Source organism: Belonocnema kinseyi, chromosome 5 (genome assembly GCF_010883055.1).
Source record: "Belonocnema kinseyi isolate 2016_QV_RU_SX_M_011 chromosome 5, B_treatae_v1, whole genome shotgun sequence".
NCBI classification, from domain to species: Eukaryota; Metazoa; Arthropoda; class Insecta; order Hymenoptera; family Cynipidae; genus Belonocnema; species Belonocnema kinseyi.
Genome location: NC_046661.1, coordinates 48,224,590 through 48,237,667, shown reverse-complemented (window position 1 = coordinate 48,237,667; position 13,078 = coordinate 48,224,590). Strand labels below are relative to the sequence as shown.

General features: G+C 33.8%; 1 protein-coding gene across 1 annotated transcript in view; it reads right to left on the bottom strand.

Moving 5' to 3' along the window:
* LOC117173266 (protein O-mannosyl-transferase TMTC1-like) overlaps positions 1-13,078 on the bottom strand; it is a 1,004,108-nt gene that overhangs the window by 72,615 nt on the left and 918,415 nt on the right. Inside the window, exons 11-13 of the mRNA XM_033361737.1 lie at positions 9,247-9,387; positions 4,679-4,878; positions 4,399-4,534 (exon numbers count right to left, since the gene is read on the bottom strand). Of these exons, the coding sequence (XP_033217628.1) occupies positions 4,399-4,534; positions 4,679-4,878; positions 9,247-9,387 (477 nt within the window). The remainder of the gene's footprint in view (positions 1-4,398; positions 4,535-4,678; positions 4,879-9,246; positions 9,388-13,078) is intronic.

The window sequence follows — 13,078 nt, the reverse complement described above, 5'->3', positions numbered from 1 at the left end:
ATATAATTTATATTTTATACATGAAATAACATAACCTCAAAATATACGCATATCGAGAGGCGCGCGATCTATTCAAATCATGAGAAACGCCAGCATCGAAATATGGAAATATTAAAATCCCAATCTCCTGAATTTATTTCAAAGCAGTTAGCAGATAGATATATAAATAGAATCGCCGAAGTGCTCCGACCGGCAATCGTGCACCCTCGAGTTTTCAAATTCAGAAGAGGAGAAATGGGTTGCGCGCGCAACTCAGTCATTTACAGCGTCTCCTACTATATTCACACGGACATAACCCTGTCATAGTATTGGAGTACATCTCGTTTCAGATCTGGGATCACTGCATATATCTGTGATAGGATTTTGGACCACGTCTCGTTTCAGATCGGAAATCACTGGATGAGTTTGTGAGTTATACTCCAATAAAAAAGTAGTTTGGGCCATTTTAAAGTGCTGCTCTCTGGTGGAAAGTGATTCGCCAAAAACTATATTTTAGAAATTATCAGCCAAGATTTTGGGATGAGCCGCGTGGCTGAAAAATTCGTTCCGCGGCTGCCGATGGAAGACCAAAAGAATTATTAGGTGACAATCGTCCGTGATAATTTGGAATCAATCACAAACAACCCAAAAACTTATGTGAAAATATGTTCAAGGTAAACACCAAGATGTATTTCTATACTTTTTTTATGGCTGTTTTTCATATGGGAATTTTGTGCTGGATTAGGTTCATTTGACGTAAATCGCTAGCGGTTTCCGTTGATTGATACGGGGTATCATTTTCTTTAGAATTGCATACGTCTGTTTTTAATCCTCGGCTTCCAAGCTCGAACCAATCAAGAGCTTCAATCGCATTGCCCCGTGAAAACTGAATCGGCAATCGATTAGACGGAAAGAAGAGAAAACTAGAGAGGCTGTATAATTTCACAATATTGTCACAAACCTATTAAAAATGGTAGGAAAAAATGAATAAAAAGACTTAGACGATAATCAAAATTAATTAGAAACCGTGTGTGTGTAATGCGTATGAATGTGGTAAGGTCTGATATATCCAGCGGTGGTTTTTCCAGACACAGTTCTTCTACATCCTCACGCAACGTACTCCCGGAGTATCAAGTCATTAGAAACCAATTGGTCGGTTGACTTAACAACAATTTTTTAATACAAGAAGAAAAGAAGGGAGATTCCTGTGACTAAAGAGAACGTGGTACAAGTGAAAAGTGCTGCGAGAGCAATTTTCTCGACCATTGAGGACATTCCTGCCACGTCGTTTTCGCTAACAATAGGGGTTCGTCGTCCAGCTCGCGATGTGCTAGCGTTAAGCACAGGCAAAAGAATGAACATGAATGAAGAGAAATGAAGAAGGTTACATAACTCCATTATGTCCATTTCGTGTTCTTTTTGTATTAAATAGAAAGCAGCAATCTTTACGATGATGAGAATCATTTTGGCATCTGACCGTTTCCATTTTTCTTTCAATTACCACATTCTTAATATAATAATTTTATCTTGCAGCTTACTTTCCCATGATGTCCACTTTTCTACATTGAATTTGCAGACAATATCAATTTCGACAAACATGGATTTCAATCGAATGAATTTTTCACGTGGAAAAAGTACTCTTATTTATTTTCCACCTTAATCTTTATAGTCGTTTTTAGGTATGTGAAATTTCTGGAATTAAAGTACTCTCTACAAACAACAAATTCGTACTTACTTTGTTGTTGATGCTTCCCCTGGCTTCATAATATTCAAATATTTTTTTACACAATAATGTATGTGCTTATTCGGACATTAGTACCAATAATCATTAATTTTAGTAATTATGGAAAAGATTTAATAATAAAAAAAAACAATATAAAATAAGAAACTGTACGAACAAGCATATAACAATATTAGTTCTTGTGCAATATGATTAGGTTTTAGTATTTTTAGATTAATTTAGATGCAATTTATTAATAAGAATAATATGAATTTTCTTCGAATTTTTAATTTTATGTATACTTTTGTAACGTGAATAGAAGAAAAATGTTACAACTTCCCATTTTGACTTTTGGAACTGCCCATTTGAATTTACAACTGCCCTACTTGGGTAGAACTGCCCTTTATGGTATACCCTATTATATAGAAAAAGTAGGACAATTAAAGATTTTTCGAGTAAGTATCTCTGTTTTATCTTTCCTAATCTTTCTTTAATGTATGAAAAGATCAAAGGAATTTTCCGCGGAAGTCTTGTATGCAATGGTTTATCAGAAGCAGCCTCGGGAAACTTATTTTGTGATGTAGGAACCGATCATTAAAGAAAGACTGGTTGAATCATTTTGATAAAATGTTTGTCCTGAGTAGCTTAGCAGAAGCGTATCATATTTTTTTTAAAGACGAGATTACTAATTCATACTTAATATAGTATGAATAATGTGAGGTAATTTCTTCCCAAGAAATCATTGTATCGACATTCTCAAGATGATCAAGATGACATGGATAGCATTGAGGATGACCACGATTGCTTCTTTCAAATAAAATGCCTGGAATAAGCATTTTAGAAGAAGCCAAAATTTTGAGAACCTTAGAATTAGGAATCTTATTTTCACCTAGAGAAGTGACTACCGGTAGAAAATTAACTGGCGTAGTTTTTCTGAGAGTCTAGGGCAAAAAATTGTCTGTAAAAATTTAGATGTAGCATCCTTGCTCAGAAAACTCTATTCTTTACTTAGGAGAACATCACTGGAAAAGACTAAGACTTTATAAGGCTGTGGAGCAGGCAACCGAGACCCACAATCTGAATTTTAACATGAGAAGTGAGGAAGGAACATTACTCCATCTGTATGCTATACTAGTCAAAGCCAAAATAAAGAAAGCAGAGGTAAAAAGTTCCGCAGCAGCTACTTGGCGAAAAACTGTAAGGAAACTTTCACAAAAATGTAGAAAGACAGTCCATCTCAAAGGAGCAAATTTTTTCTTTTTTCAGATTATCGGAACTTGATACAGATACAGTGGGTTCTATTTTTCCATGCCCTGATTTCGCAATGGGGTTCTATGAGTACTTCATTACCCTCTTTGTCGCTCTTACACTGTTTTCCGTAACTCTGCCCAGCCGAACGCTCTGAGAGAGATAGAATCAACGATCCAAAACGAGAAGTGCAAAATTTTCTGGAACTACAATTTTTAGACAGCAGTCTCCGTTGCACGCTCGAGGCCTGATATCGTTGATCAAAACTTCGAGAAACGAACTAATTTTAAGATAGAATTCTCGGCGTTGGCTAACTACAACGTCACTGCCTATGGAAAAGGAAAAAGAGGAGTAGATATCAAGTCGTGAAAAGGGAGCTGCAACGACTGCACCTAAAATATTTGGTTGAATTAATTTTCTATTTGTAATTGTAAAATTGTTTGATTGAAGACAATTGTCAAAAGCATTGATAATAATCATCCTTGTGATCGGTGTTCTCGAATGTGGGAAACTATCACTGGCTTTTAATATTAAAGCCATAACCGCGTGCCAAAAATATGTCCAGACACTTTCAAGGCAGATGCAGAAAGCTGTCATCCTTGGCACCTTTTGTGACCTTACAACAGACGAGGGTTTCACGGTTCTGTCGTTGTGATTTCATCGTGCCCTGTCACCACTCATCTCAAGGTCGTCAGCCGTGGCCAAAGGTGTGATTTACCGCGGTTCTGCTGGGAGCTAGTATCATTTTTAGATGAAGGTTGCTCACAATAATACCCTGCGGTGGTTGTTTAACTCTTTTTTTTAATTATTTATATTTCTCATAAGTGTTTAAAATACAATAGAAACGTCAGTTTGAAAATAGTACTCTTAGGAAACCCGCAGATACTTCTTAGATACTTGTTCTAAGATTTTTTAAAGGAGGCTGCCTTCGAATCATGTATGATGTGTAATAAACATGTTTAAGTTTCCCGGAATAATTGGGATAGCCCTAAAGCTATTTCTAAACTCGTACTTGATGACCCATGAGCCATAGGTTTAATTTCTGCCGTTAGATAAAATGCTGGATGAAAACTTATCCGGGAAAGGCTCTTTCTTGACACCCTTAGGATTGGGAACTTTCGTTTTCCTAGGAGATGTAAACTTGGATGTCTTAAAATAAAAGTAGAGTTACATTTTTATATCTGGTGTGAGTTATGAGTTCCAATTTTACAAGAGCTACTAAACGATTTTGATTGGACTACCGAGCACACTGAACAACATGTAATTCCTTATAAAGACACCTCTAATGATTGAAAGATTATGTCACACTTGATGCTGAAAATAAAAATATGTATAATTAAAACTCTTAACTAATGTCTCAAGAAATGTTTAACAATTTAATGTTAAATCTAGGAGCTTCTTGGATATTTAATATTCAATCCAAACATAATTAAAAGAATATTGGGACTCACCTTGTGACAAGCTGATGCACCCTAGGCCACTGCCCCCTCGATCTGAGAATCCTCGCAGTTCCCAAAAGAGAGGACCTATGAGTCGACGATACAGCCATTCCCCTCAGATAATACTTGAGCGAAGGAAGCCATTTACCTGAAAAACAGCGAAAGTAGTTTCGATAGGAATAGGGCATTGTACTTTGCAAACGATACGAATTTTGCTTTACTCCAACGTCGTATCGTTATTCGACGCTATCAGGAGATATCTTTCTCGGAAAAGGAGTTCTTTCGGTCTTACCGTTTTGATATAACCATGAGGCATACTCGGCTAGGTGATCTGGGCTCTTGGGCTGAAGGCGAACGACGTGTCTCAAAAGAACACCCGTCGCAGGTCCGCTCGCTAATCTCGCTAGGACCAGATAAGCTGGAGTGTAGGCAGGATCAAGGGAGACACATTTCTGCAACATTCTGATACATTCTTCGGTCCGATTTGTCTTTCTGAAATCACAATTTAAAACGGTCGTAAAAACTAAATAAAATAAAATATCAATATTATTAAAACAAGAGACCTCGCACAATTTATATTAAAATCAGGCCCAGTCAAATTGTCTGAGATTGCAATAGAATATATTTCAAAACCTCCTTATCCAAAAATTCTAATGGGTACTAGTCAAAAAATCAAAGGTTTTCGATCCAGGTGGGGCTGAACGCGAAAAATATGAACACAAGCGAATCAAAAATATCTTTAGTAGTCCAGAATGTCTTGTGCCTTGATTATTTTAAAAAATCTTCACATTGCCAGAGCAGTCCCATTACATTGCCTTTAGTAGCTGGACTGGCTTTTCCTTGGATAATTGGACTAAACTTCATCTTCAAGTTTCAAGCGAGACAGGGATAAACCCAGTGAATATTTCCAATATATTTCATATTTTATACAGAGATGTGCAGAAATCTTACAACTGTGAGTCGAGTCGAGTCGACTTTATTTCCAGTCCAAGATTGTCAACGAGGTCTTGCAATATTGAATGAATTGCAGGATTTTTATCATAGTTGGCACCAGGAGGATTTTCTAATTGCTGAACGCAGCACGATTCAGTGTTTATTATATCTTCTTCATAGTGAGAGCCCTACAAACCTGAATTTATTATAAATGACTACATTAATTATGAATAATCTGCCCGCTGTGCGGAAAAATTCTCATCGCTCGCTCGTCATTCGGCTTTAACGAGCACTGTGTCGATTCGTAAAAGCCGAGCAAACTGTGCCGATTCGCGTAAGTCGAGAAAACTGTGCCGATTCGGATAAGTTTTGAAGAATGTGCCGTTTCAAGAAAGATACATTTTTCCTTCGTTTTAAGTTGGCAACTCTTCTATTCTAAATTAGAAATAAATGCGTATATATAATTATAAGACTTTAATTCTAATTTTAATTAAACAATAATTTCAAATTTTACAATAATTATAATATAATATTATAATTTTAGTGATATATATAATTATGCAAAAGACAGTAATTCCTTTCAGCATTATTCTTTTAGAAGCACCAAATTTTTTAATATAATGTTAAAAATTATACAATATTCAATTATCTTAATATTGGAATAATAATAATGAGAATTAGAATATGATATATATATATATATATATAAATAAATAAATTATGGCATGAAGAGTATAAGGTTTGCCAACTTAAAGCTGAGAAAAAATGGAGCCTGCTTAAAACGGCGCATTCTTTAAAACTTATCCGAATCGGCACAGTTATCTCGACTTGTACGGATCATTGCTTCTGTCAGAGCTCAGCCGAGTCGGCAGTCCTCCTCCCAGCCAACGATATGATAATCAATATACCGTCGTACAAACTAAAAAGATAGATATATCCAATCTCACTCGAACTGAGGAAATCGAGAAAAGCTCTTTACCCGAAGAACTCTAATATCAAACAAAATTTTGAATAATTAAGATACGCTATTCGGGTAAAAATAATTTACTTTCTCATATTTTTAAATAAAAAACTAATTTGTTAAACAATTTCTATTAAAAAATGGACTTTCGATGTTTCACTAGTCGCAAAAAGTGAAAAATACAAAGGAAAAAGAACAGAATGTCACTTGCGGACGATGCCTTTGTCGAAGAGCTCAACCGCAGCCTCAAAATACAAAAACAAAACATACGTTAGGCGCACTGTGTAATCATCGACTGTTCCGAATGTACCCGAACGTTTTTCACGAGTGTATAGCCGAATTTAGCCAGCACTTATTTCCCGTGGATTGCCGTTCGCAGTCCGAGCTAACTCACAAGTCTAAAACATATCTAATGGCAAGCGATTATTTTCGTTTGTAAGTTCGCTCCGCACTCGGTCACTTTTAGAAGGCAAAAAATACACAAAGTTCTTTATGTTTTTTTTTCATTTGTATTCTGAAGACGGTATGCATGCCTTGTACAAATTTTTAGGATACGCAAAGTGCTTTGCGTATCTTCAACCGTCGTGTCTTTCAACCTTTTCTACTTTCCTCATTTATAAATAATCGTCTTTTCCAATACATCTTAATAATTAATCATTTTTATAAACACAGTTAGATGCAGCTTTCTCTTGCGAATGCAACGATACCAAAAACTAATTTTTCATAAAAATGTCACTTATTTATTTTTTTAGTTTGGATGGTAGTATACGTATACAATGTTTTTTTCTAATATTTTTTCGCAAGGGCAGTTTGCAATTTTGCATAAACTTTGCATTCGTCCTTTCCTCTAAAATAGTTTTCCGTAAAAAGTAACTTATTTTTCAAAGCTTTTTCAAACGAAAAGCATATATTATTATTAATAACATACAATTGCATTAATAAGTAATAACAATAAATAAACTGTCGTTTATAAATTAAAAAGTTTTTTAATAACACAAAGCGAACCTATTTTTTTTTATTTTAGGCCTCAGAATTTTCTAGAATGTTCTGTAATGTGACTATTTAGGAGAGAAGAGAATTGGGTGCCAAAAATAATAGCCCCCATCGCATTATATGCAACTAGTTAATATTAATTAGATTTAACTTATCAATTTTAGGGTGAAAGAATCTATTTCATTTTACGAGACAAATCAAATTTTTTGCTTTAATTTCGTGAAAAAAACTGGTTAAACCTTCGTCGGGAATCCATAAGAAATTATTTAATCCTTTATTGCTTACTTTCTTGGATCTCGAAAGGAATAAGTCAACGGACTTAGGAACCCCCTTTAAAAAAAACTTACAGGTACTATGTTGGAATACAACAACTTGCGTCAGTATTCGTTGATACCCCGCTAATTGACAATAGGTAAACGTTTGATCGATGAGCAATTCGTCATAGATGCCCACCGGCGTAACTTTTCGCGATTTTTGAGGTAAGTGAAATCTGCAAATACATTTTTTGTTAATTTTTTTCTATAATTTTTTAAGAATTTTTCAACTGCTTTTACATTTTTTATATTGTATAAATAAATATTTTCGTAATAAAAGGACTATTTTAGGATTAATAATTCAATTTTATTCCAAATTTCTCCCTTTCAAATTACATCATTTTGAAGTGATATACTAAATATGGTTTCTAAACCGATTTATGTAAAAGTAGTTGCTTTTGAAAAATTATAATATAGAGAGTCAAACCCAGACGTTTTTTTATAACAATTTACCGCCAAGATATTAATTTTGTAGTAAAATGGCCTAAATTGCATGTTGCTTATTGTTTAAAGTTATTTATTTGTTAATTGTTAAAACATTTGCAATCTAAAACTATTGGAATGTCAAGAATAAACCTAAAACTTATTTCCCTTTATTTTTTAATTTTCGGACACCTCTAAATAGTTTAAATAATGCTAATGGCGATATCTTCATAGATGCCCGACCGTCTGCATGAAAAAATAGATGCCCGACGAAGGGTTAAAGAACTTGCAAAGTCAAATTAATATGCAAACGTTTTAACTGTTAGTTTAGAGAAAATTAAAAATTGAAATATTAAAAAGAAACACAAGAGTCATATTGGCTCCCTTTCAATTCTCCATAGGAGAATCTATTTTTATTGGCACAAGAAAGCTAACAAAAGAATAGCGTGAAGGTTCAAAAGGAACAGAGTGCCGTAGGATATTAAAAAGCCCGATACGCAAGTTATCGACATAAATCCCGGGGTTGTGTATACATTAAATGAAAATTTTGCTGCGCACTTCAAAATGAATTACTACAGTCTCACTTTGATATAATCGAGTTTGTTCGCAATAAAAAATGGACTCATAATCGATGTGCAATAATAGCGTAGAAAATGATGCTGCCATCGCTTTTTATAAATAAATCTTTTTGCTTTTTTAGCGTTAACGAGAATGACATTTAAAGTACTTTTTGAAATGCTAATTTGGTTTTTATGTTATAGGGACAAAAAGTTTCATGCCGATAAAAATGAAAATCTGTGTTTTACAGTTATTGACCTTTTTTGCAATTTTCGAGGTGTATAAAACTTTAATAATTAACCGCGAACGGAAAATAATATTCCACTACGTGGCTTGTTTACTTCGGACGTAATGAGAAAAGCGAGCTTATGAAAAAACGTTACGAAAAAAGAGTGAGAAAAAAATATGTGCTCCATTCCCTCGAGACGATATCCTGCAGCAAGTGGTGCTTGTACATGGTCCTACGCTAGGCGTTAATTAAACTTTAATTTTGGCTATCGCGCCAGAAGCACCAGAAAGATTTACTGACAAGAGTGCATCGCTTTTGTCGGGTCGATAAAAAGTAGCAAGGGGAGATGCAACTTTTTAATATCCGCATTAAAAAAATGGTAATAAAAGATAATTTGTTATTTAATTGATTTAATATGATTTAAGAATAGCTTTTTATTTAAAACGAACCTGTACAGCTGACCAAGATTATAATGAGCATTCACGTGTCCAGGCTGAGCATGAATGGCAGCCAAAAAATGTTGTTCTGCCTGATCGCCAGCAGTTAGCGTCCCAAGATTATTGTGTGCACTCGCATAGGATGGCCAGAGCCTGAAAAATAAATCAATTTCTTTCTTTGAATAATTATGAGAGTGTTAAAACAGTTGAAGTTGTGGTTCATTATTTCATAATGAAAGTTAAGAACTGAAAGGATGGTGGTAAATTAGAAATATGAAAGGGAGGAACAAAGTAATTCTTGGCGTGGCTTTGTGCAACACCGAAGTAGATAATGGATCGGAATTACCACTGACCAAATCCATTAGCCTTTGACGGCCTCTGTCTATTCAGTAACTTCGGATTTCCGATATCCACACTGATAACCAAAAAATACATTCCAGCCATTCCGAAAACTCCACTTTCTTTGATGAAGAACAACACCTATGTACCGAAGATTCTAATCTATCTTAGTAATCAGTCTAGTACGTTTCGTGGGCAGAAAATGTTTTAATAGGTAAAAGAACTTTCTTTTATATTTATTTTGAATTTGTGTCATAGTGGGAGAAACAAACTTCAGATATCAGGCGTTTGGTTTTTGAAGGACCAAGGTAAAAACAATTATTATATTCTAGGTTTAATTACAGCTTTTAGAAAAAAAAATGAAACGAGAATGTAGATTTCCGTTTAAGATTGTTTCAACTTAAACCGTGAGTTGAAGATTGTACTACTATCCTTGGCCTCACTCTTTTGGTTTTTGTACTTTCTTTAGCACTCCTGGTTCAGCCACAGGTCAGTGTTCGTTTATCCAGCTTAAAAAGGTTCTAGTAAGAAATCTATTAGATTTGATAAAATATTGAGACTTTTCAATCATTTTGGGTTACCTTATTTTTGTATTTTAAAGGGCTAATTTTTTTATGTTTACGTCAAAGTAAAATACAGCAATTTAAAAAACAATTAGCTCTAAAAGATCTTATCGTGAATAATTGAACCATTATTATTATTACACCATTAAGCCATTTTCCTTTCGGGGTAGGCGTGACTCACTCGGCAGGGGAAAGGAGTAGTGTGTGGAAGGGATAGAGATTTTTCAGATTGATCCAGAATTATCGTGCTATTTAAGTAAATAACACGTTCGTTCCGCAACACTGCTCCGACCCAAGTTGCTGATCAATCTCTCTAGCAATCACCCCAAGCGAAGAACCTCACGAAGTCGTTATGTAAGGTTCCCCACTTGGGTCCATTAATACCCAGGTATACAAACTTATCAACTTGTTCAATTCTCTCAGCATTTAATAAAATATTGCATAGTGTTTTCTCACTCTTTGCTTCGAAAACCATAGTTTTTGTTTTATTTGCGTTAATTTTGAGGCCCATGCTCTTCATGCTTACATCTAGTTTATTCATCATTCTTTGTAGGTCTTCCATAGACTCTGCCATAACAACCTTATCATCTGCGAACGCTAACCCTCGTACCCTTACTGTTTCGAGATCCACACCCTCTTCGTCGAAGAGAGCCATTCTTAAACACTTGTCCGTAAATAATATAAATAACCATGAAGACATAACGCATCCTTGTCTAACTCCTTGAATAATATCGAAACAGTCACTCAATTTCCCATTCACTCTATTAATGCCGTAATATTTATATTGGTCTATTTAATTGTTCAAATTAATACTCATTATTAAGCAAGGCATTTCTATATGAAATTATCTCTTAATATTTCATCTTAGTACAAACCTAATCTTAATAACCACTTTTTTTTAAATTTTTAAAGCATCAGATTAGAAATGCGAAATGTTTTTTTTTCACTAACTTAAATATTTTCTATTTTGAAAGTTTAAAGAATTTTCAAGAATATTCTGTTTTATGGTTTAAGAGCTTTATTCATACATTATTTGTGGGCCTCCCCATAAAAAGGGCCCTTCTGGTCGGTTCTAGTTCAGGAGATATTTGCGTTTTTTTAAGTCAAGGTCAAACTTAGTATTTTCGAATTTTAAGTCTACTCTAATTTAACGTGCTTGTCAAAATAAATATTTATGAAAATTAAAATCATAAACAATGCTTTTTATTAAGCTTAAGTTTAATTTGAATTATAAATAATCTTTTACAATCTCTTTAATATTTGTAACGCTTAAATAAGAAAAATTAATATTTTAACTATAATTTAAAAACTTAAACTAAATGTGTAATGTATTCGTCCAAATTTTCGATCTCTGGGTTTAAACGGATCTTTACGTTTCAGCACTCACAGAGTTCAAAAATCATAACATTTTGTTAGTTAAGCGGATATTTATAACCAAACTAGAAAAATCTAGGGCATTTTAAAAATTTTAAATGTTTTTTTTTTCTTCAAATTTTAGAAATTTTTGTCAAAGTTTCTTATAGATGGGTAAACACTTGCCAATTATCTAAATAAAATTTTTAATTTCGATGGAAATTAGAAAAGTTATATCATTCTTAAAATTTTAAAAATATTGAAAAATAAATAGAAAAAAATAATTTCTGATAGGTTGTTAGAAGCATTGTTTTCATACAAATTATCGACCGCGAGGCGCGAGTTTTTTTAATGAGAATGTAATCGTCAAAGCCGTAAGTGCTTTGAGAACGTTCTTCAAAAACAAATCGAAAAAAATTGTATTTAAAATTTATGGCTATTTTTTCTTAGAAGTTAAAATCACAGTTTCCATTTTACGTTATAATATCTATGATATTTGAAAAATCGTAATTAAAGTAATCACCTGAAACGTAAAAAAGCAAGCGCCAAAAATTTATGCAAAATTGTGGATTCCCATAGTCTTAGCGACTACGGTTTCGAATTTCTAGCTCGCAAATTATTTATTGTACAGTCACAAATTTTTTCAAATATGAAATTTCATTCTTCCGAAATTACACAATTATTTAGTACAATACTGTCTAATGGTTTGCTGGAAATTGCGGCGCTGTCGATAGGGTTCACATTATGGAGCTCAATATAGAGGGTGTCACAAAAGTAATGAAAAAGACCTGCAGTTTTCTAGTGAAAAAATAATAGGAAGAATCTGAAAAAATTCATGCTAGTACTTAAAAAATTTCTTAACCGATTGCCATTAAAAAATGTGTAAAGTATAAATAATTGTTCCTTTTTTATAAATAAATATGCTACCAAACTATCTTCAGTTTTAACGAAGATAATGAAGTGATTTAAATTGGAGGTAGTTCGTTGAACTATCTGTAATAATATACAGTTTGAAAGAAGTATTTGCTTCTTCTTGTCTTCGTGCAAATTGCGATCTTTGAAGTAAGTATTTATTACAGGAAATCAAGTGCCAGAAACCAGCATGCTGCCATTTTTCCAGAGGATCATTCTCTGTTATTCTCAGAACGACCTACCCAACTTGTGCCTCTGAGCTTCACTCGGGCCTTCAAGCTATTCCCTGTGCTGAGGAAAACCGATGACGATATTATTTTTTCAATAAAAAACTATGCTCTAAAGTTCATCGTCTTTAAAAGTTATCAAATTTCCTTTCTTTTCATCCCATTTTCAGATCTGTAAGCTACACAATTTTTATTCTTCTCACCGATAATAGTTTTGACCTTGAGAATGACCTTCAAGGTTATTTCTAGGTCAAATTTTTCGAATAGAAACGCCCCTTTTTGACAGCAGCAATCAAAATAACAGAAAATTTTACATTCAAATATGCACATAGGTCATATATCCCCGACGACTTACCAGGTGTATACATATGAAACCGGTATTTTTTCAAGAAAAAAACACATTTATTTCAAGAGAATGATAACAAATATTTTATTCAAAGTATGCGCCCT